General features: G+C 40.0%; 1 protein-coding gene across 2 annotated transcripts in view; it reads left to right on the top strand.

Moving 5' to 3' along the window:
* tex264 (testis expressed 264, ER-phagy receptor) overlaps nucleotides 1–22,447 on the top strand; it is a 218,761-nt gene extending 196,314 nt beyond the window's left edge. For both annotated transcript variants that reach the window (XM_008105085.3, XM_008105086.3), the window contains exon 5: nucleotides 13,931–22,447. In XM_008105085.3, the coding sequence (XP_008103292.2) occupies nucleotides 13,931–14,247 (317 nt within the window). In that variant the 3' untranslated portion in view covers nucleotides 14,248–22,447. The remainder of the gene's footprint in view (nucleotides 1–13,930) is intronic.
* The last annotated feature ends 1,865 nt before the right edge of the window (nucleotides 22,448–24,312 follow it).

Below are 24,312 nucleotides of genomic sequence, written 5' to 3'. Positions count from 1 at the left end.
ATTCCAACAAAAGACATTGTTAATATTCAGAAAGCACCAAAAATCATATGGAACATCAGCACACTTTGATTGAGTGATTCATGCTGAACCTCTCTCCCTAGGAGGCTTTATGTGTCCTAACCCTAGTAAACCATACATTTTCCCTTTCTTTGGGGCTCAAACAGAGTACTTTCCCTACCAGCAATTAGCCATGAGGATGCATCCAGGTGCTAACCAGGTCCCCTTATGCACCTATCTTATATAAAAAAGATATAATCATCTCCACCCCAAAGGAGAAAGGCTGTTTCTTTGTCTTCTGGGTGTGCAAGCTTAATTGGACAATGCCTGCAGCAAAGCAGGGGAGGTGGGCAGGGCAAATCTGCAAGATGTCTTTTTATGTAAGATCTTTAAATTGCTTATGTCCACATAACAAGGAATTGCCCTAGCATAAGGCACCATTGGGCTCCTGGCCTTTGTGTGGCACTGAATTTTTTTGAATATTTCATATAAGCAGTGATGTATCAAACACAATTGTTTTTATTCTTTTCTTTTGTTGACAAGTACCATGTATGTTAATGATAACAGATTGTGATTTATGCTATTGATGAGTGTTCTCATGGAAAGAATCAAACAGGAAGATCACAAAGATTTTTCTTTCTTTCTCTCTCTCTCTCTCTCTCTCTCTCTCTGTGTGTGTGTGTGTGTGTGTGTGTGTGTGTGTATCATCCATCTATCTATAATCTATCTGAGTTGGAAGCATTTCTTTCTTTCTAGTGTCATCAGCCATTTGGGTTAAATCAGTAAAATAATAGTTTTCAGAGACATAAAAACCCTTCATATTATGATAATTCAAAATATTCACATTTTGGAGGACCCGAGATTGGAAAATCTTGGCGAAGATGATGCAGCCAGAATTGTGAAATGTAGTTTGCCACATGAGGGACTCCAAATTTCCCAGTGCTAGCAGTTACAGGTGCTCAGGAGAATAATTACCCAACCTTAGTGATAGTTCAGTTCAATTGTCTCTCTTTTTGAGTGCTCAAAGTTTCTTCAAGTTGGGCATCATTTTAAACTGCCCTTGAAAAAGCATGCCTCTCCCACAGCTGTCAAACACAGTACTCTGAATAAAGAAAAACCTGAGATGTCCCTCACCAAGTAGACATAATGTATACCACGTGGTCTATGTTTTAAGTCAGATTGTCCCAAACTTACCATCCAGCCATTTTCCCATGTGATGACAAATAGACAGACAGAAATCTAATTTTCTTAATACAGTATAAGTATCTCCTCAAATATACTTCCATACTGATAGCTTTCATATTGTATTCTGTTTGGTAACACATCAGCCACACTATCAAAATGTAATGTAAATTCAAAGACACAAAGTTATCATTCCAAAGTATTTACCTTGTCAATCAAATTACTTGTGAATCCAGATGTCTAAGTCCCAATTCAACATTGCCTCAAAAAAGATTCTGAAACAATGCCCCAGTCTCTCTATATAGTCAACACTATCTAACAGTGGTCATCTGTTGTAGCCACTGATGTTTTCAGTTTTTCTGGTCTTTTGTATATTGATTTTCATGCTATTAGACTTATGCCAGACTATCGAAGACAACTATGTGGACTTTCATCTAAAATCTGCATGGAACATTTGGATCACAGTTAGCTAAGAGCTTAACTTCAAAGATGTATTTAGAATCATAGAATAATAGGGTTGGAAGAGACCACATGGGGCATCTAGTCCAACCCCTTGCCATGCAGGAAAAGCACAGTCAAAGTATCCCTGACAGACAGCCATCCAGCCTCTTATTTAAAAGCTTCCAAGGACACCACCACACTGTGAGACAGAGAGTTCCACTGCTGAACAGCTCTTACAGACAGGAAATTCTTTTGAAATTCTTCAGAGGCCATTTCAAGTTGTGCATGCTGAATTGGCAGTTCTTCCTAATGTTCAGGTGGAATCTCCTTTCCTATAATTTGAACCCATTATTCCGAGACCTGGTTTCCAGGGCAGAAGAAAACAAGCCTGCTCCCTCTTCCTTATAATACCCTTTCACATATTTATACATGGCTATCATGTCTCCTCTCGACTTCTTCTACAAGCTAAACACATCCAGCTCTTTAAGATGCTCCTTGTAGGATATGGTCTCCAGACCTTTGATCCTTTTAGTTGCCCTCGTCTAGAAACCTTCCAGCATGTCAATATCTCTATTAAACTGTGGTGCCCAAAATTGGATACAGGTCTAAACAAAGTGGAATAGAGAGGCACCATGACTTCCCTCAATCTAGACACTATATTTCTTTTGATGCAGCCCAAAATCCCTTTGCCTTTTTTAGCTGCTGCTCATGTTCAAATTGTTGTCCAAGATCTTTCTCACCTGGACTGCTGTTGAGCTAGGCATCACCCATCCTGTATCTTTGCATTTCGTTTTTTCTGCCTAAGTGTGTTATCTTACATTTGTCCTTGTTGAAATTCATTTTTTTTAATTTGGCCCAGCTCTCTAATCTTGTTAAGGTCATTTTGAATTCTGATCCTGGACGCTGGAGTATTGGCTATACCTCCTAATTTGGTGTCATCTGCAAACTTGATAAATATGCCCTCTAAACCTTCATCTAAGTCATTAATAAAGATGTTGAACACTACTGGGCCCAGGACCAAAACCTGTGGCATTCCACTCATCACTTCTTTCCAGGACGAAGAGAAACCCTTGGTGGGCACTCTTTGGGTTCAGTTGCTTAACCAATTATAGATCCACCTAACAGTAGCATTGCCTGGCCCCCATTTGACTAGTTTGTTTGCAAGAAGGTCATGGAGGACCTTGTCAAAGGCCTTACTGAAATCAAGGTATGCTACATCCACAGTGTTCTCTGCATCTACCAAGCTTGTAACTCTATTGAAAAAAGAGATATGATTAGTCTGGCATGACTTGTTTTGGAGAATTCCACGTTGGCTTCTAGTAATCACAGCATTCCTTTCTCAGTGATTGCAGACTGCCTCCTTAAATATCTGCTCCAGAATCTTTTCTGCTATTGTCGTCAGGCTGACTGGACAGTAATTGTTCGGGTTCTCATTTTTCCCCTTTTTGAAGAACAACAATTGCCCTCTTCCAGTTTGCTGGGACTTCTCCTTTTCTCCAAGAATTCTCAAAGATCATTGCCAGCGGTTGTGAAATTACTTCTGCTAGTTCTTTCAAAACTCTTGAATGTAGTTTATCTGGCGCTGGAGACTTGAAGTTAGAGTAGCTGGGTATTCCTGGACTACTTCTTTACCTATTTTGGGTTTCATTTCCCCTATTACCTCATCCGCTCCACATTGCTCAAGTTTAACACCAATCTCCTTTTGGTTGCTTTTGCCAGCTTTAGTATACTATCTTTTCATCCTGATGGAAGAGGGTAACAACATTGTCTTTATTATGTCCTGTTCCCCCAGAAGCCCACTGTATCTCCTGCAAAGATGTTTTGAAGAAGTGAGGGGCTTACTGGAGCAACATGAGAGGTAATATAGGTCTGCATGAGAAGGAGGAGATTGGCAAGAACCATTTTTTGCCACTTGCTCCAGCACAAAATTCTTTAATTACATAATGGTCAGTCTTGGCCCATCAGGGAAAATAGACCCAGCCTTGTAGAAATGAATAATTGAATATGTAACAAAATACAGTTGATAAAAATGTGTTCATTTGGCTTTACAGCTAAAATTAAGTATATAAAAAAACAAGCATTTGTACTTTGCTCTCCGCAGGTTGTCTTCTGTGAGACACAGGCCCTCCTGTTCAGCCATACAGAAAGATGTAGAAGCTACATAAAAAGACTGGGCAGAGTGGGCATGAATGTGCTGGCTCTGCCAGCTTACCATCTTCTTTTTTGCCCTCCATGTTTACAAGAAAACTCAGTGTTCCAATTCATATAGAAGGCTTAAGTGGATATAGACAATTTTCTTCTTCCAGTAACTCTCTACACGGGGAGGACAGTAATCATGGGGAAGGGTGAGAACCGGAGTAGTAAGTTTATTTCTTTTCACTTTTCTTGCACTTAAGCTATTTTAAGGCTAGAAAGTGGTAAAGAAAGCAGCGAAATCAACTCAGCACAGGGACTAAGACACTATGGGATGAACTTGGGATGTTATGCGGAAGAAGGATGTATGCTGACACTGAATTGTGGTCTCTCCCCTCTATCAAGTGGCTGCTGTGCTAAAAGGAGTCTTTAGTAGACATTGAATAGTATGTGTGCCTGCTTCTCTGATTAAAAAAAGATGTGCTGGGACTTCCCTTCTGTACTTTGCCCTTGTCTGACCCCACAGATTCTGGTAGGAAGGGAGCAAAGCTGGAGATGATTTATGGCAGGGCTCTTGCAGTGCTTGCTCATTCTCAGGTGCTTTGCAGAATTCAGCTAGCAGCTTTGTCACCAAGAAGGCTTTCACTTAAAGAGCTGTAGCGAAAAGAGAGGGCAACTTCTCGGCAAACCTTTAATGTCCCCTTTGGACTTTGATTTGGGCCACTTGATGTAGAAAAAAAAAGAAAGCTTCAGGCACACCATGTTCCCAAAATACAAACTTTGCTGTTCTTCATGCGTCAGTCGTGATTGGGGACAGAACTGCTGGAGGGGGGCTGGCTGGCCAGCTTTAGTATACTGTCTTTGTGGAAGTTCAGGGAGCTGGACCTAATGTCCAAAATGCATCAGAAGAATACATTGGATCTCCTTTGCAAACACTTAAGTCTCCAGGCGCATTATTTGCTCTCTGACAGTAAAGAGGCTTTTATTTGCAAACCAAAAGAAGTGATTGGAGAAACAAACAAGTGTAGCCCAGAAATACTAATATTTACAAATATCTCAATCATCTTCTGCAACTTTATGTTAAAGGTTGAAAGAAAATCCATTGTTTGATGATGGGGAGTTTATAATCAAATATTTTTTAGGTCTTTAGAAAAGAGCTTTCCAAACTTTTCACGTTAGTGACATCCTTTTTAGACATGCATTCTTTTGCAACACGTAATTCTGTTTTACTAGCAAACCGGAAATTAAATCAATCCCTTATAAGAGTTTCATACAATATAGATATAATCTTTACTGTATAAATGAGGTTTAGAATTTTTTCTCTATACTTCTTATGTACTACAGTTGATTCTTGTGTAGTTTTCTCTATAACCTCCCTGTTGTCAATAGATTTTATTTTCTTAATTAGAAACTTATCTATTTTAATGGTAATTACTGCAACTGAATCAACAAATCGTGCAAATTATAAAATCTATAACAAGACTTATACCTGAACAATACTAGATTCTGTAGTGATTAAACCTTTCTGGAGGTCTTTAAACAAAGGCTGGATGGCTATCCAGGGGTGCTTTGATTGTGTCTTTCCTGCCTGGCTGAAGGGGGGAGGACCAGATGTCCTTTAAGGGTCTCTTTCAGTGAACTCTCCTTATCTAGAGGTTTTCAAATAGGCTGGATGGCTGTTGCAAGGGCTTTGAATGTGTCTTCATGCATGACTGAAGAGGGTTGGACAGGGTGCCCTTTGAGAGTCTCTTTTAGTTTGTGCCCTTCCCCTCAACTCCTACTCACCCTAATTCTCCTCCACTTTTTCCTCTTCTTCCTCCTCTCTCCCCCACTGTGGGGGTTTTTTGTTAATCGTGTCAGAGGCGAATTGAGGCAAGTCACTTCTGGTGTGAAAGAATTGTCCGTCTTTAACGACATTGCCCAGGGGACGTCCGGATGTGTTACCATCCTGCAGGGGGCTCTCATGTTCCCGCATGGGAAGCTAGGGTTGACAGACAGGAGGTCACCCCATCTCACTGATTTGAAGTCAGCAGTTCAGCCGGCACAAGGGTTTAACACATTGTGCCACCGCTGCTCCACCCACCCACCCCCGCTGTGGCTGTGGCTGCTGTTCGGGATGCTACCATCAGGGATGAGGCAGAAAGCCATGGACATCAAGGAGGAGGAGGATGGTGGGGCCTTGGGTTTGGGCTCAGTGCTGCCTGAGTGACCACTGCCACTGTTTTACCTCCTCCTGCTGTTGCCACCTCTTCCTCCTCCTTTTCCACCAAGGGCGACCAAAATGCTTCCTCCAAGGTTAAGTTGCTGAGCTGCTGAATTTGCTAACCAAAAGGTCGGTGGTCCGAATCTGGGGAATGGGGTGAGCTTCCGCTATTAGCCGCAGCTTCTGCCAACCTAGCAGTTCGAAAACATGAAAATGTGAGTAGATCAATAGGTACTGCTCCGGTGGGACGGTAACAGTGCTCCATGCAGTCATACCAGCCACATAACCTTGGGGGCGTCTATGGACAATGCCGGCTCTTTGGCTTAGAAATGGGGATGAGCACCAACCCCAGAGTTGGACACAACAGGACTTAACATCAAGGAAAACCTTTATCTTAAGTGACTGCTGTTGCACCCCCTAGGCTGCATAGGCACCTTGAAACCACACTGGAGCACAGAATATAAGCAATCAAGCTGTTTATTGAAGATTATAAGTAAGCACAAGCAAATATAGTTCAGAGTCAATAAAATGGGTTAGATCCACAAGAGCAGTGTACTTGAAAATCTTTAAGCAAGAGTCCAAGAAAGTCACTCAAATATTATAGTCCAAACCAGAACTCGAAGTTAGCCCCACTAGAAGTATCAAGAATAGTCCAAACAGGATTCAATTCCAAGGCATGAAACAATCTGGAAACCACAGGAATCAAGGCTACAATGCAGGATCAAACTCCAATATAATCCAAGGTATTGGAAATCCACACGGCAAAGTCACAGGAGTATTCAACTGGATTCAAAGGTGGAAACAAGGCAGGAACTTGAATCAAAATCCAAGGCTGCAAGGCAAAGAAGAACACGGAGCCAATATCTTTCTCTCTTGAATTGCAAAGTTGACACCTCTGCTGTGCAGAGAAAGGACCAGGCATTTAAGGAAAACCCAAGGTCTTCCTTCCATGGGAAAACTATTTCTCTCATGAGAAAACTACTCATTAGCATGCTTCAAAAGCAGTCGTTTACTCCTTTGTAAACATTCGTGCTCCCGTCTTCTTTGAGTGATCACCTCCCTTCTGTCAAATACATCATCCTTCTCCAAACTAGAATGTCCATCTGGCAGCTGGTGAACTGGCCTTGACAGCGGGGAAGAATGTGGTTCAGAATGCCTGCTTGCAACCATTCCGTCTCTGGTCCCAGAATCCACTGGAACAGACTCTGGCAAAGTGTCAAGACCCAGACAGCAAAGGCACCAATAACCATACACAGAGGCCAGAATCTATCTAATATCTTTATTGAAGGAATATATAAAGTTAATAAAAACAAGTGTAGAAAATAGTCCAGAATTAGACCTTTCAGGAAAGGTCAGAATTAGTCCAAAAAGGCAATGTCCAATATGGAATATTAAGGTCCAAAGTTGTAATCCAATAACCGAAACACTCACTTTGCCAAGCAAAGTGAGGGGAGATGACAAGGTCCTTTAGTCCATGAACTTGAGCAAGGCTAGGAAATAACTTGATACTTGAAACAAGGCTTGAATCGTGGAACAAGGTAGCAAGGAACAAGAACAAGGTCCGTGGAATAACTTGGTAAAATCCGTGAAACAAGGCAAGGTTTAGTCCTGGGAAACAAGGCAAGGTCCGTAGGTAAACAAAGGCTGGGAAACAGGAGCGAAGGCTGGAAACCAGGACAAGGCTTGAGCAGGAACGAGGCTTGAAACGGAGCGCGCTGTCCAGACACAACTCGCTCCGGAGGCTGACGAATTGACTCCGCGAAGTTACTCCGCGGGTAAAACACCTATATAGAGTCTAACTTTCCCGCCGAAGCAGTTCTCTGGGAACCAGAAACGAAAGCTAAACTCTGAGGCCAGATGTTTGACTCCTTAAAGATTCTCACGAAAAGCAGGCTTAATTGGCTGAATTCTTAGCTGCTATTCTAGCACTCCTGCGCGAGGCTGCTTCCAAACCTCTCTGTTGTTTACAAAATTCATGGCGAGAGAACACAGGAGATGTAGGCTCAGGGTTTGTTTGACATACTTCTGGGACACAACTTTCTTGCAGGTGCAAGGTTCCCAGATCTGCCTGGGAAAGATCTGGCTGAGAAGATTCCAGTTCTGACTGGGATGGTAAAAAACCCAAGTTTTCTTCTTCATCAGGCATCACAATGCCCTGAGCAGGACTACAAGGCCCATGAGTCATCACACAAAGCTGGTTGTATCTCAGGGTCAGGCCCAAGCCCAGAGTCCTCTGGCAAAGCAGTTGCAGGGAGAATTATTAGCTGAATGGGCCCAATCTCAGGCTCAGGCTGAACTACAACAACTGCCAGGCAGCCTTTGTTTTGGGTGCAAGGAGGGGAAGCATTTTTAATGTGACACACTTGTGGACTACAGGCACCATGCTAGTGTGTCACAACACACAGTTTAGAAAGCTCTGATCTAGAATGTAATTATATTGTGTAATGTATATAATGAGAATCTTGTTATTTTATATGGCCTGCAAAGCTTTCAATGGCAGAGAAAAATAGTTACCTTTATATAGTCTTACAATTATAAATGGCCCTTTGAAGGCAACCATAAGGACAATGTGGCCCTTGGTGAAAATGTGTTTGAACAACCCTGGTGCTAAGCTATGTCATGCTATGTTTTATTTGTTTTACATGGTTTAATTGGTATTTTATATGCTCAATGGATTTTAATTGTTATTATGTATGTTTTGTTGATCTTATTTACTTGTGGTGGCATTGAATGTTTGCCAAAATTGTAAGCTGCTCACAGTTCCCCTTGGAGTGAGATCGGGTGGGGCAAAAATAAAGAAAATAAAAATAAATAAATGTTGTAAATCCTCTCTTCTTAGGGAGATTTTGAAAAACATTTCCCCTGAGCATATGTTCAAATCATTGTTTTCAGAGGTTATGGATATCTGTAAATTGTGCTTGCTGCATGTTTTTTAAGTTGTTTTATTTGATATGGTAATTGGGTTTTTATATTAGGATATGATGTTTTAAACTGATTATGTATTGCGGTCGGATGTATTTGTATGAATTTTATATGTTGTACACCACTTTGAATCCCACCCACAGGAGAAAGCGGGATAGAAATAAATAATAATAATAATAATAATAATAATAATAATAATAATAATAATAAAGACTCTGGCAGAAACCAGTGCAGGTGGTCCCGGTGGTGATCGGCACACTGGGTGCCATGCCAAAAGATCTCAGCCGGAATTTGGAAACAATAGACATTGACAAAATTACGATCTGCCAACTGCAAAAGGCCACCATGCTGGGATCTGCACGTATCATCCGAAAATACATCACACAGTCCTAGACACTTGGGAAGTGTTCAACTTGTGATTTTGTGATATGAAATCCAGCATATCTATCTTGTTTGCTGTGTCATAATAAAATGATGATAATAATAATCCTAGTAAAATACTCTTGTCTCTCTGCTTTCTTTCTGATTTATTCTAGAAAAAAAGCTTCAGTGCTGCCAAGCTTCCATATGAAATTTGTCAAGATCCTTTTTAACAACAGGAACCAAAAAAAAAAAAAAACCAGAGACATCTACCTTTTGTAGAAGATTAGAACAATTCTGAATTTTCAGCAAGCAAGCACTAAAATATGTATGCATGGGGATACATAGGAATATGTCCCTGCTGAGTGAGACTGTGGCAGAAAATGTATGCAGTACAAGTAGACATTGCTTGCATTGTACAAGCATAGATGCATTCTTGGCTGTCCCTGGAAATCCTTCCAACTATAACTCACAGATCAATGAAGTATGTAAAGGGAGAAATTTCACCTATCCCCTTTGTTCATTCATATGTCTGCCATGATTTGTTCCTTGCTGGGCTATAGACTGCTAGTATGAAATCAGAACTGCATCATTTAAAAAATAGTTAAAAAATAACAGTAAGCAAACATGAGTTATATGTCTCCCAAATTTTAGGTGTGTAACTAAGAGAGAACTTTGTTTTCTCTCTCCCCCTCTCTTCTTGATTCCTGTTTAGTTACCTGCCAAATGTTGTAGTGTGAAATTGAGAAAGGAAATAATTGGAAAGTGCAAATTGTTAGCATCATTTAAAAAATAGTAATACTTCTGTTTTAACTTTTGCTTTTATTTGAGGGACACTTTAAAAAGAGATAGATTTGTGAAAGAGGGACAAAGTGTAGCTTGGGGAAAAGTGTCCAGTAGAGGGCAATCAGAATGCACTTTGCTCACATCAACATTCCTCTAAAACTGTAACCGTTTGGGTAGCTAAGAGAGGGAAATGGAAGAACATTTGGGGCTAAAGTACAATCTCCAGTATTTCTTGACAAAGGGAGGTTGTAATATTTTGTAAATTCATTTGCTCTCTTTGTATCTCTGGAAAGCTTATGAAGAATCCTGCCTGAAATATTCTTGAAGGGGCAATACAAGTCAGTACTCTCAAAATTGAACTAAAGATCTACCTTAGTATAAGCCAGCATCTGTTTTTTCTGTGTTAACAAGATTTAATTAATTGGGCAGCGTTATTTGATCCTGAAAGGCTCAAGCATATTAACTTTAAGAAAGAATGTTTCTAGTTTGATATAGAGAAGGGTGATCACTGAATGCATTAGGAGCCACCCTCCCTTATGAACTTCTCTGCCAAAAGGGGGACAAAGGTGGTCCAGAGAAACATATGTTCTATAAACATGGGATAGAACGTTTAATACCAATTTATTATCAAGGCAGAATTGTAGCAACATTGATTTTGAGCTGTGTTTCCCAAACTTTGTTCTTCCGGGTGTTTCAGACTTTAGTTCCCAGAATCCCTAATCATTGGCCAAGATAGCTGGGGCATGTAAAGTTCAAAACACATGGAGAACTAGAATTTGTTAATCACTGATGTAGGGTGATATTTCTTTCGATATCACTTAAGTTATATTTTGTTTTATTTTTTATCATCTTTATTGATGTTATGCGTATTAATTAAGGCCATTTATATTACAGACAAAGATAAAAGCTCCAAGATTGGAATTGGAAAATTGGAAAATAAGATTTAAGTTGTGAGGTGTTGTTGATGAAATAGTAGAATAGTGAATAGAGGATAGAAGAAAAGAGAAAACAAGAAAAAATACAAGACAAAAGAAAAGAGGAAAGAAAAAGCAAGGGAAAAAAAGACTTTAAAAACAAACATTAAAAAAATGACTTCCTGGTGACTTCTTCAAGGTGTATGCCTTTTCTTTCTTGCTTGAATTTTCTTTGGTTTCTTCCCCTTCTCTTCTTTTTTCTGTCTTCTCTCTGATGGGAATTATCTTTCCTTCACCTATGTTCTATCTTGCCAGTTTTGCCAGTCCTTCCTTCCTTCTCTCCTCTATCCGTTTTAAGTCTTCCATGATTCTGTTCCAATTTGTTTCTTTGATTGGTTCCCCTCTGTTTTTTGTTAGTAGAAAAGTCAGTCTATCCATATTTCTTATGTCAAGCACCTTTATCAGCCAATCTTCTTCTTCTGGGATTTCTTCTCTCTTCCAAAGCTGTGCATAGCAAATTCTTGCCGCTGCTGTTAATAGGAATAGTAGTTTATCTTCATTATTTTCAATTTTCATTTCATGTATCCCTAATAAAAATATTTCTACTTTGAATGGTAACCTAATCTCCAATATCTTTTCTAGTTTTTCTTGTATTTTTTTCCCAATATTTTTGGGCATTTTTACAAGTTCACCACATGTGGAAATACATTCCCGCCTTCTTCCCATACTTCCAGCACTTTGAATTTGCATTTTTATAATATTTTTATAATATTTCCCTAATTTTTGAGGGGTCATGTACCACCTATAGGCCATCTTAAACCAATTTTCCTTTAAATCTATCGCATAACAGTACTTTAATTTTTTATTCCAGATTGTCTCCCATTCTTGCTGTTTAATTTGTCTACCTAGATTTTCTTTCCATCTTTTCATATAATTTTTTTCTTTTTCTTTCTCAACTTCCCATTCTAGTAATTTTTTATAGCTTTTAGTTATTACTTTCCTATCTGATTGCATTATTTTATCCCAAAAATTGTTTTGATCGGCAAACCTTACCTCCTTATCTTTTTTGTAATATTCTCTTATCTGCCAGTATTGATAACAAGATACGTTTTTATCTAATTTGTTCATTTCTTGTTGTGTCTTCATTATCTATTCTTCTCCTTGTTTTTCTAATAGATCTTTGTATCGTAACTATTTATTCCAACCTAATACTTGTCTTTGTGATGCTTCTAGGGGTGTTATCCACATAAGGATATTTTCATAAAATTTATTTTTATATTTTTCCCAAATTTTAACACTGTGATTCTTACGAAATGATTTTCAAAGTTTTTTTCTTTTTTGACCATTCCATACCATGTATAGGAATGCCACCCTTCTCTTAGATCAAATCCGTCTAAATTTAAAATTTTCCGATTTTCTAATTTAGTCCAGTCTTTCACCCACATGTTTATGCTTTGCCAGCTTAAATGGAATTAGTATGGCAGGATGATGGCTTTAGGTCAAATATAGGTTTATTATATTGTTACTCGTATATTACTATAGGTGATCACTTGTGGCTCAGTATGATTGTCTTCAAGGGTAGACTCTTACCATGGGTACATAAATGACTGTGGCAACCTGTGTCCGACGGGGTTACACTCCCCCTAAGGACACAGGTCCGCAGTCTGGGGGGTTCTCCTGGACTCAGCACTGACGCTTGATGCTCAGGTGTCGGCAGTGGCCGGGGGGGGGGGGGGGGGGCATTTGTACAATTTAAGATTGTGCGGCATCTGCGACCATACCTCGTGACTTGGCCATGGTAGTCCACACCTTAGTTACCTCTAGACTTGATTAGTGCAGTGCGCTCTACGTGGGACAGCCCGGAAACTACAGTTGGTACAAAGGTCAGTGGCCAGGCTAATAACTGGAGCGAGCTAAGAGATCGGTCAACCCCCATTTAAGCAGCTCCACTGGCTACTACTAAGTTTCCGCTCCCAATTCAAGGTGCAGGTTATCACCTACAAAGCCCTAAACGGTTCAGGACGTGCTCATCTTCGTGATCGCCTTCTCCCCTACGAACCCACACAGGCCTTAAGATCTGCTGGGGAGGCCTTTCTCTCGCTCCCACCTCTGTCTCAAGCATGGCTGGTGGACGAGGGAGAGGGCCTTCTCGGTGGTGGCCCCTCGGCTCTGGAACTCTGTCTCCAGGGAGATCAGGCTGGCACCTACCCTGTCCACCTTTCACAAAGACCTAAAAATGTGGATGTTCCAGTGTGCCTTTGGGCAATTAGTCTCACTAGATACGTGGCCCCAATTACAACCCACTATCAGCTACTGCACTTTATCATTGCCCCTTGCCTTGTAAGTTTTAGTGTTTTATTGATATTGCTTTTCCGCCCTATTTTTGACTACGCTTATACCATCCAGCAAGCCTACTCAATGCACAGATTTTACCCTATGAATGTTCAGTAACTGTTACTGTCCAGGTTTTAAATTGCTTTTGATGTTGTTTTATGTTGTTTTATGTGGTTATAATGTTTAATTTTACTGATCTATATTTTAATTTATGTTTATTCGGGCTCGTCCCCAAATGAGCCGCCCCGAGTCCCTTTGGGGAGATGGAGGCGGGATACAAAAATAAAGTTGCTGTTGTTGTTGTTGTTGTTGTACTTGTATGTCAGATGAGGAGTCTCAAACCCCAATAGTCTGAAATCAGTAAGATATGTTACATAAATCCGTTATAGAGTCAGTTGTTGTTTTACCTAACACTTGAATCTTTTTTTTTTTTGTGGAGTGGGATTTTGTCATTTTTCCCACTTTCTAGTAAGGACTGAAAAATCTAGTATTTTTAATAGTATTAGAAAATTCTGACACTTCTTAGATTTCTATTTTTATAAATTTTGTATCGATGGGAGACCTTTAAGTATGTTCAATTCAATGTAATGGTTGCAATGTATTGTGGATACTTCTATCTTTGCCCAGTACTAATTGTCTGTTTTTGTTTCTTCTCAAGGAGCTGACACTTTGAGTGAGACCAGCTCTATCAGCATGGAAGCCACAACCGACAGTAGGGAGACTTCAGTGGCCACCTCTGTCTTGTCCCCTTACATGTCTGTCCATGGCCGCGAAGAAGTAGACAATCGGAGTGAGCATAGCTACAGCGAATCTGGAGCCAGTGGCTCCTCCTTTGAGGAACTGGACTTGGAAGGCAATGGTGAAGGAGCAGAAGGTTTGTCTTCTGACCTTGGCTGTGTTGAGGACCAGGACGCCACTAAGGGCAAGTGGACCAAAGAGCCTATTGCCCTAGAGAAAGAAAAGGATGAAGAATAAAGCCATCTTTTGACTCATGTTTCTTAGGGATTGGAAAGAGAAACCGATCATCTCTCTTATTTTCTGTCCAGTCAAAAGATTTTGGTTACTGATTCATATTGGGACCGGTCCTTCTTTTTGCCTACAGCTAGATATTTTGAGGTATGATAAAGGAAGAGAGATGACATCTTAGGCTACTCTGTCTGGTTGCCACTATCCTGTATCCAGGTTTAAGGATACATATGTGCAGTAACAGGAAACTGAGAGTGGAATGGCATAGAATGGTGGTGGGGATCTCTTCTGTTGAACAGTGTATAATGTATAATGCGTGAAAGAGAGAGTGAGCGTAAATGAATGACCATGCAAGGAGCGCTATAGATAGACTGGCATTTGTGTACAAATTCTTTCCTCTTCTCTCTCTATCCCATACGTCTCATAATTGCTCCCTTTTTAATATCTTGCAGACATTGATTGGCATTACATTCACTAATATCAAAGAGAAGTAGTTATATTTGATATTGAAAAATGTAGTGCAAACCACTAATCCTTAAACTGCCATCTGAGCTTTCCTAATCAGTTACACAATTAAGTTTCCCTTTGAAATCTGAAGGTTTGCAAGCAGAACCACTGTAACACCAATCACTCCCATGTTGCTTCTGCTGTCTTTCCTATTATTCCTCACTTCACCCTGCAATCACCTTCACTTTCTCTCTTTTGGATTGAATTTTCATGTAATAAATCAAGTTCATTATAGTTTTAGTAATTGTACATTTTCACATCTGTTAGTCTATCCCTGGAAACTGAGTTTGAGATGTTTCCAGGCTATCTTTTAATGTAAAAGAGGCCATTTGAAAGAAATTAATACTGTTGGCATTGATGATGTTATCTTCCTGTAATCCTGTAAAAAAAAACTGTGGTGACTAAGCAATATTGTTGCATAATAGGTACAGTAGAAATGATGCTACCAAGACTGTCCAGTCCTGGGACCCAGAGATTGTGTGGCCATTAAATACATGTGAGTTTCACATATCCAGAATAGAGAAGATTAGGTATGATATATGAGACATAGTGGTAACCAAAATAGATTTCATATGGACAGGAATTATGTATATGACATATATGCACTATACACATGCCTCTCTAATCATTGCACAAGGATGTATTCTGAAGCTCCTTGCACAATGTTCCCTGCCCTTCCTATGCATGCTTGCTGCAAAGTGCAGGCTCCCCTAGCTGAGGGAAAGTGCAGAGTACCCAAGAACAATTTGGCTGCAGCTATACAAAAAGGACCCATCCCTTTCCTAGATCTAGAGCATGCGTGCTATAGATCACCAGCATATTTGCCACAGATCCAGTATATGTGATCTGGGAGGAAGACAACTGCTTTTTGCTGCCAGCTGCTAAAAAGGCAGCTCTGTACTTCCTAAGCTCTCATACTCTTCATAGATTACTAAATGGCTAAAGCAGTGTGTATCTGTCCAGTTAGTTGCACTCCCTGCAGGGCTAAAGTGAGCTGGCAGTGGAAGAGCTCAGTGAAAATGTTACATACAAGCTCTGGAAGTTGAACAAACTCAGACTTGCTAGAGAGGTAAAAAATACTAAAAGCCAGGAGTGGGGGTGTCATGTCTGTAACAAAAGGAAGAACAAGGAAATTGTAGGACATGCAAGTGATGGCAAAATGTTGACACCTTCTTTGCCTCAACCTTATCCCAAAAGTTTAACAGTATTCAACTTGGGGAGGATGGAGCAGAGGATGCAGTAGGGGAAATGCAGTGAAGAATAGGTAAAGAGGCAGCACACGAATATCTGGTTTAACTAAGTGAATTCAGGTCTCCAGGGCCAGATGAACTCCATCCAAGGATATTAAAAGAACTGGCAGAAATAATTTCAGAACCCCTGGCAATTATCTATTGAGAATTCCTGGGGAACAAGGAAACTTCTAGCAGAACCAAAGAAAGCAAATGTTGTCCCCATCTTCAAAATGACCAAAAAATAGGACTCAAACAATAAACACCCAGTCAGCTGATATTGATGCCAGGAAAGGTTCTGGGGAGAACATTTCATTAAAGTGACAGTCTGTAAGCACTTAGAAAGGAATGCTATACTCACAAAAAGGTCAATGTGGGTTTCTCAAAAAACAAGTCATGCCAGACTTATCTCTCTCTTTTTGAGAGATTGTGAGAGAGTTATAAGATTGGTAGATGACAGGAATGCTGTGGATTTAGCATATCTTGATTTCAGTAATGCCTTTGACAAGGTTACCCATGATATTTTTACAAAGAAGCTATTAAAATGTGGGCTAAACAATGCTATGGCTAGGTGTATTTGTAATTGTTTGAGTGACAGAACCCAAAAGGTACTCACCAATGGTTTATCTTCATCCTGGAAAGAAGTGACTAGTGGGCGCTGCAGGGTTCTGTCCTGGGCCTAGTGCTATTCAACATCTTTCTTAATGACTTGAACTGAAGGAATAGAAGGCATGCTTATCAGATTTGCAAATGACACCAAATTGGGAAGGATAGCTAATACCCCGGAGAACAGAATCAAAATTAAAAATGACCTTAACAAATTAGAGAGCTGGGCCAATCCTAACAAAATGAATTTCAACAGGGAGAAATGCATGGTACTACATTAAGACAATAAAAATAAAATGTACAGATATAGAATGGGTAACAGAGAAGGTGACCAAAATAATCAGAGGTGTGAAGCCAAGCCTTATGAGGAACAGCTGAGGGACCTGGGTATGTTTTGCTTGGAGAAAAGAAGACTGAGAGGGAACGTGATAACCATATTTAAATATTTGAAAGGATGTTACATTGAGGAGGCGATAAGCACGTTTTCTGCTCCTCTGGAGATGAGGATATGGAGCAATGGATTCAAACTGCAGAAAAAAAGATTCCACCTAAACATTAGGATTAATTTCCTGACAGTAAGAGCTGTTTCACAGTGGAATATGCTGTTTTGGTGTGTGGTGGAGTCTCCATCTCTAGAGGTTTTCAAGTAGAGGCTAGTTGGTCATCTGTCGAGGGTGCTTTGATTGCAATGCCTGCATGGCAAGAAGTTGGACTGGATGTCCCTTCTGGTCTCTTCCAAGTCGATAATTCTATAATGTTACATAGAACACTGAACCAGATTTCTCACTTCTGTATCCCTAGTGAAGCTTTTCTACAAATAAATCAGTTATAAGAATTATATCTAACCATTTAAATCATCTGAGCATCACTGTTATGGCAGTGAAAGCCAACAGAAAGAATATTTTGATACATATCCAGTGGGATTTGAAGAACTGACACATTTTGGGCTTCCCAACCCTCCACATACATACATTCTTGCTCCTTTTACTTATATCCTCTCTTTAGAGGTCTTGATTGATGATTAGCGCTATTTCTTAATGGATTTGGATCCATACAGTGGGCAAAGAATTTCAGTGTTCATCTACCTTCAAATCTACTTTATTTCAGAACATTGACTCAGCTTGGAGGAAAATCAATGGGATGCTGTGTTAGAACATCCCCTATCAGTATGTGTAGTCCATGAGACTCCACTTCCCCAAGCAACCACCATTGATTCCTTACTTTCTTCTTTGAGTCCTTGTTGCTGGGCACTAAAAACGTTCACTTTCTCCTTTGACTTCCTGTTTTCTGATATTTTCATGATGTTTTCTGATGTCTGTATTCATGTTCCCTCAATTTGATTTGCCATAACATTCAAATGAGCAACTCCATTTTTTGTAGCAGTACTCTTGAAATTAAAGGGCCAGTGGAAGGAGACACGTGATTTCTATAATCTCCAGCCCCATTGTACCTGGATTCTGCATAACACCTCAGGCTTTGTGGTAGGCTTTTTCATCTAGCGGTTATTTCACCAACTGGCCCTGGAGACCTAAGCGGGTTTTTTTTTTTAGTGCATTGAAGGGAATTACTTGAATGCACATCATTCCAAATGCCCCACTTTTGTACAACAGTGGCTTTTCATGTGAGTAGGGCTTCCTTACCGCTATACACTGTCAGTTTACAATAGGTCTTTGTGTGTGCACCTGTATGTACAAATAGCTGCACATGTCTGTATTTTCCTTTGTACATAGATCCATATACATAGATTCATGCACTTGTTTGCTTAGGCTTAAGGCCAAATTTACGTTATGCCGTGCTAAATACGTTGATGGCAGTCAATCTAGGTTGGCCCTTATAGTCTTTCATTGTCTGTCAATAGTAGTATGATTTTCCCAAGATTTCATTTGACAGATGACAAAAATATTATTTTCTCTCACTTATAATCGACTTTTTTGGAGTTTTGTTTGTTTGTCTTTACGGAAAGCTGGAGGGAAGATATTTCTTCATTTCACAGTAGTTGCTGCTTGTTTGTAAATTCTGTGGTAATGAAGGCAACGGTCTTGGTATCAAATATCTATCAAAAGGTTATATATGTGGCATGTGTGCACATTCCTTTGCTCGCCTCTCATTGTATCCAGACACTGCATACCCATTTTGTTACCATGTAAGGATATCCACACATTAGCCCAAATAAACGCAGCATATTGTGTAGACTACGATTATACAGGCATCACAAAGCAGGCATAAGGTGTAGTCCCCTATCTAAATAGTATCATCTCATGACTCATAAGAGGGACTGCTCCCACATGTAAATTATGTACACTAGGATGAATCCTTCAAGGAAATACCTGTCCCACATTTGGAAAGCTTCGATGTAAGGGAGATAACTAGCCTGGTAGTCTAACTCTAGCATTTTTCTGGGCGTATAAACTTTCTACATGCTGGGAGATTTTGACAAGAAGGAAGTTTTCAGACAAACAATCCCTCATAGCATTTTGATCTGCTCTGCTTATGTGGAAATACATCCTGCTTCCCAGCCTGAATGGTTTGGTGGCTGAAATACAAAGCATTTTGGGGAGGGGGAGTTGTTCTCTTGCTGACTGAATATAATAATAATAATAATAATAATAATAATAATAATAATAATAATAATAATAAACTTTATTTATACCCCGCCACCATCTCCCCAATGGGGACTCGGGGCGGCTTACATGGGGCCATGCCCAAGACAATACAATAAACCATAACATAATACAATTAAATAACACATTACATAAAATAAACAGTACAACATAAGATCAAAACAGCAATATAACAAGAGCGGGCCGCATGAACACTACATTTAAAAACTAGATTAAAAATTAAAACTCTGGGTGAGAAAGGGATCAGAATAAAACCTCGAGGGATGGGACATCAGATAGTGAACCAGTCTAGAGGATAAATATTGGGGGGGAGTAGCATAGAACATTTACTCTCCGAAAGCACACCGGAAGAGCCATGTTTTTAAATCTTTCCTGAAGGCTAAAAGGGTGGGGGCTTGCCTGATTATAAGCTCTACTTACCTATCTCTAAACATGGACACACATTACTGTAATATTTTTCCACCCTTTTTCATGATTCTTCTTTCTTAAGGTTTAGGCTGAAAAATGTTTGATTTAGGTTGCTTCTACATTGGATTGGTTAGCCTGGTCTCAGTCTGCACTCAGAGCAGCCCCAGATTCAGCACTTACTGCATCTGTCCATCTGGTCTGTCCTCTGCCATTGTTCCTGGCCAACCATGGGGACTCCTGGCCATCACCAGCATCTTTGCCTGCATGACCAGTAAGAAGCGAGAGAGGGGGTTGAAAGGACCTCTATCTCCTTCGCCTGCTCTGATCAGTTCAGGGAAAGGGTAATGATGGCAGTGTCCATCTATCAAATTGAACTTCAGAGTTTCCAGCAAAGGCCAATGTATTCTAGCCCCCCCCCCCACACACACACACTTTGCTTAAAGCAGAGCAAAGTTGAAGTGTAGCAGAAAAAAAATATCCACCATATTCAGTGGAAGCCACTGTATATCATGATAACTGCCAGAGATCAACTCATGCTGAGTAGGTGTTTGGAGACAGTGTAGACGAGCCCTGAGAGCTGGAAAAATATCAGCATAGATATTTTGTTGCTTTGAGTCCTTGGATACATTTGGGTATAATACAGTGAGCTATAATGATGGGGAAAGCTACTGTGCACAATGTGACCATCTTAAGATGGGAAAGTAGCCCTCACCAGACATGTGCAGTCAATAGAAGTAGTCTGCAAAATATTTACTCTGCCATAGTTGTAATTATTTAATAAAAGTAGTGTAAATTTTAATAATTGGCCAATTGAAGCATGGAATAATTATGCCTTCTAGTCATTAGTGGTTTTAAAATTCCAGTTAAACATTCAAATTAATGAATAGAATGTCCTATCTATAGTCTTGCTCCAGAAGCAGCACTCAGACCTAGAATCCCCTTCTTTGGAAACCTCGTCTTCCTTCCTCCAAGAGAATGTGGATCCTAAATGCAGAATGCAGCAACAGTTGTCAGTTTTTCAAATGGCAGTATTTTGCATACAGAAAATATGAAATTTGAGTCCATCTTCATAAAAGATCCGGTGTTGCATGTAACAGTCCTTTGAGAGAAATAATAAAGGGATCCGCACAGTGCTTTTGCAGGGTAGGTGGGCCCAACCTGCCTAGAAATGTTTCCTGTATTGCTTCAGGCATTCTTTCTCATGGCCATCTTTCCCCCAAGAATTGAATTACCAGGAACATAATGGAGCCTGCTCTTATTAGGCAGCTGCCTGACAAACTCTTCTAAGATGCACTGCTTGTTCAGTGACTGGCCTGGCATCTTATGCGCTCTTGGTCTTTTGGCACTTGCTGTGATTGTAGAGGGACCGAAGGATGGAGTGACGAATAAAATTACCATCCATCTGTAGTGAGAACACACCAGAGCATCCCAAGAACAACAAATGTTTCATCTCTTCCATTCTAACCACAGCTCTGACACTGTTTGTTGCAACGGTAGTTACAAATGCTTTGGTAGCCTATACCTGGAGTAGAATGCAGATCTCCACAATTGACAAATATGGGCAAAACTAAGTAAAGGGTACCTGCTTTTCTAACTTCATTTTAAAGCTGAAGTCATCCAGGTTTCTTAACATCTCACTTTAATAAGCCTCATGTCCACTGGTGTCAATGTCTCATTTTCATTAGCATCGTATTCTGTGTCATTACTAAGATTCTCTGTTTTAAACAGTCTGTGGTATTTGATCAGAAGCCCACTGAAACTCACAAGAGCCTGTGATTAGTCATCATGAAATTTCAGTGTTGCATAAGAACAGTCTGGGAATCCAGAAATCTACACAATGAATGGACAGTGCAGCAGATTTTTAGGCTGTATAAAATGTAGCCCACGGGCTTGTTTTCTTTGTTAGTGTCCATGAACTTGAAAGTTTGGATTCCTTACAAATGTTGTTCTGAGCATTTTAAGATCTGTGGCTTTTGTTATGCCTCCCTTTCTTTTCTTTTCTTTCGTTTTCTTTCTTTCCCTTTGCTTTGCTTTGTCTTCAATTTTTCATCCATCAGTGTGTCACAACACATTTTCAGCCACAAAAGCAAGGAAAATCATCCTTCAGAGGAAAAGAAAAGCAGAGCACTCCTTACATATCTCATCTGGTCTCCCACATTGCTAGTATCAGTTTTAAATCTAAATTCTACTGAGATTCATGACTACTATCTATCTTACATTCCATTCTATAGGATCTGGACTTCTATCTCCTACACTTGCTCTTTTCTTATCTTCAATATTATATTTGAGTGTATCTCATAGGTACATAAAGGTCTTAACATACAGGTGTTTAGGATTCAACCTTCAAAATCTCATGGGTTCCATATTGATGATTTGGGAATAATATCTGGTCTGTGTTGGCTGGCCATTCCATAAAGCTCACATAATAAAAATACAGTTTATTATTTAAAGTTAATTCAAATATCTAAGAGATCACTTGCAAAGCTGAAAATTGTGGTTTGTGTGTGTGTGTTTGTGGGTGTTCAGAAGGGATATTGTATTTGGATATGAAATCTGCAGAATGTAACTGAGTGAGAGCCTGCCTTGAGGAGTAAAATAAAGTGACAATGAACTACTTGTCATTTGTTAAGATATTAGTAAAGCTGTTAGAAAATTTTGCTTTTTAGTTTGGTCCTGAAATGAAAATTCATATTCTGTTATGTATTTAATCAATATTTTGGTATAATGTATAAGAAGTAAAGTGATCTATGTGTCAGACTGGTTTAGATATAGGTGTTTGGAATGGGATGGGGTGGGATGAAATCCTTCTTGAAATTAAATATGGCTTTCAAAAAGCAAGATCTTTGCCTTCGATGTCTGTACATTTTACAAACCAGAAAAACAAGAACAGTGTGATCCCTTACTGAAATAATTTCCTACCATTATTACCTGGGCAACTTTGCAAGGTTAGAACTCTTTATGATTCTTAAAAAGCAGGTATTTGAAAATGTGTCATGTTTTATAACAAGGATTTGCCTCTTAATCCAGAACACAACAAGAGCCCCACATCTCGTTCAGCATCCTCTGTTCTCATTGGTCAGACAACAGGCATTGTAGGAAGCCCAGAATCAGGACAAATACTGGTATTGAGGGGCACATGACTTGTAGTGCTGGAAACAACTTATGAATGCCTGAAAGCAGTGATTGATACAATCTTACTCCATGAGGCTGCTTTATCCTCATGAATAAGACTACTGGTTGGTTTGTACTAGTTTTGTCTATTCTGTTCTGTCCCAGACTCTTCAGAGCAGTGCTTCTCTCAGTATCTTAGACCAGGGGTTCTCAAACTTTTTCAGCTGCGTAGCCCTTTTTGAAGCAAATGTTTCTCGTGGAGCCTCAAGAAATGTTTATATATTATATTATATATAGTGTATATATTGTCAGGCATGGGCAAACATTTAGACCAACATTAACTTAACAGTATTTCAGTGGAAGACCCCAGGGACCATCAAGTCCAACCCCTTTCTGCCATGCAGGAAAAGCACAGTCAAAGCACCCCTGAGCACTGGGAGGGAAATAGGGTTTTGGAAGCAAAGAAGGGAAGGGGGAAAAGATATGGGTGGCAAGAGAAGTGAGGAAAAGGGGCTTTTGGGAACAAGGGAGGGGGGAAGGCTTTTGGCAGTGAGAAAAGCAGGGGGAGTGGGAGGAGCAGGAAGGAGGAGGGAAAGCTTGGAGGGGAGGAAGAAGGTGGAGGATGGAAGCACGGAGCCCCTCAGTATGCTTCGCGGAGCCCCAAGGGCTCCCCAGGGCATACTTTGAGAACCACTGTCTTAGATAGAAGTCCTCACAATTTTATGACCTGTGATCACTTCACTCAAAATCTTGGTGTCCCTGCTTTGAGTTCCACCCATGGGAGAAAAGCGTGATAAAAATAAATATATAATGATAATTATAATCATAATTATTACAAGCAGAGGCATAATACCGTTGCTCAGGTGATCCATTGGAACTTGTGCCACAAATACCATCTGTCTGTGACAAAGAACTGGTGGGATCACAAGCGTGAAAATGTTTCAGAAAATGAACACACAACACTACTCAGGGACTTGCGAATTCAGACTGACAGAGCTTTGGATCATGTTAAAAAAAAGTATGGATCGCCAATGTTGACATCCCAGGAGACAGCAGAATTGGCAAGAAGCAACTGGAAAAGCTGACACAATATGAGGATTTAAAGATCGAACTGCAAAGACTCTGGCACAAGCCAGTAAAGGTGATCCCAGTGTTGATTGGCATACTAGGTGCAGTGCCTAAAAACCTAAAGACAATTGGTGCTGACAAAATTACCATCTGTCAGCTGGAAAAGGCCACTCTACTCAGATCTGCACACATTATTTGCCAATACATCACATAGTCCTAGACCACGGGTCCCCAAACTACGGCCCGGGAGCCACATGCGGCCCATCAAAGACATTTATCTGGCCCAAGGAGTCTCTTCCAACCCTCTTTTATTATTATTATTATTATTAACATTGAAGCTTGGTGGCCATCTGTCAGGGGTGCTTTGCTTGTGTTTTTGGTGCACAAAGGTAGAAGGGAGTTAGACTAAATGGCCCAAGGGGTTTCTTCCAACCCTCTTTATTATTATTATTATTATTATTATTATTATTATTATTATTATTATTATTATTAACATTAAGGCTGTATTTGTTCCCGTTTTGTTT

Source organism: Anolis carolinensis, chromosome 2, assembly GCF_035594765.1.
Source record: "Anolis carolinensis isolate JA03-04 chromosome 2, rAnoCar3.1.pri, whole genome shotgun sequence".
Lineage (NCBI taxonomy): Eukaryota > Metazoa > Chordata > Lepidosauria > Squamata > Dactyloidae > Anolis > Anolis carolinensis.
Note: the sequence above shows the minus strand (reverse complement) of the source record. Positions and strands in the feature narration are given on the sequence as shown.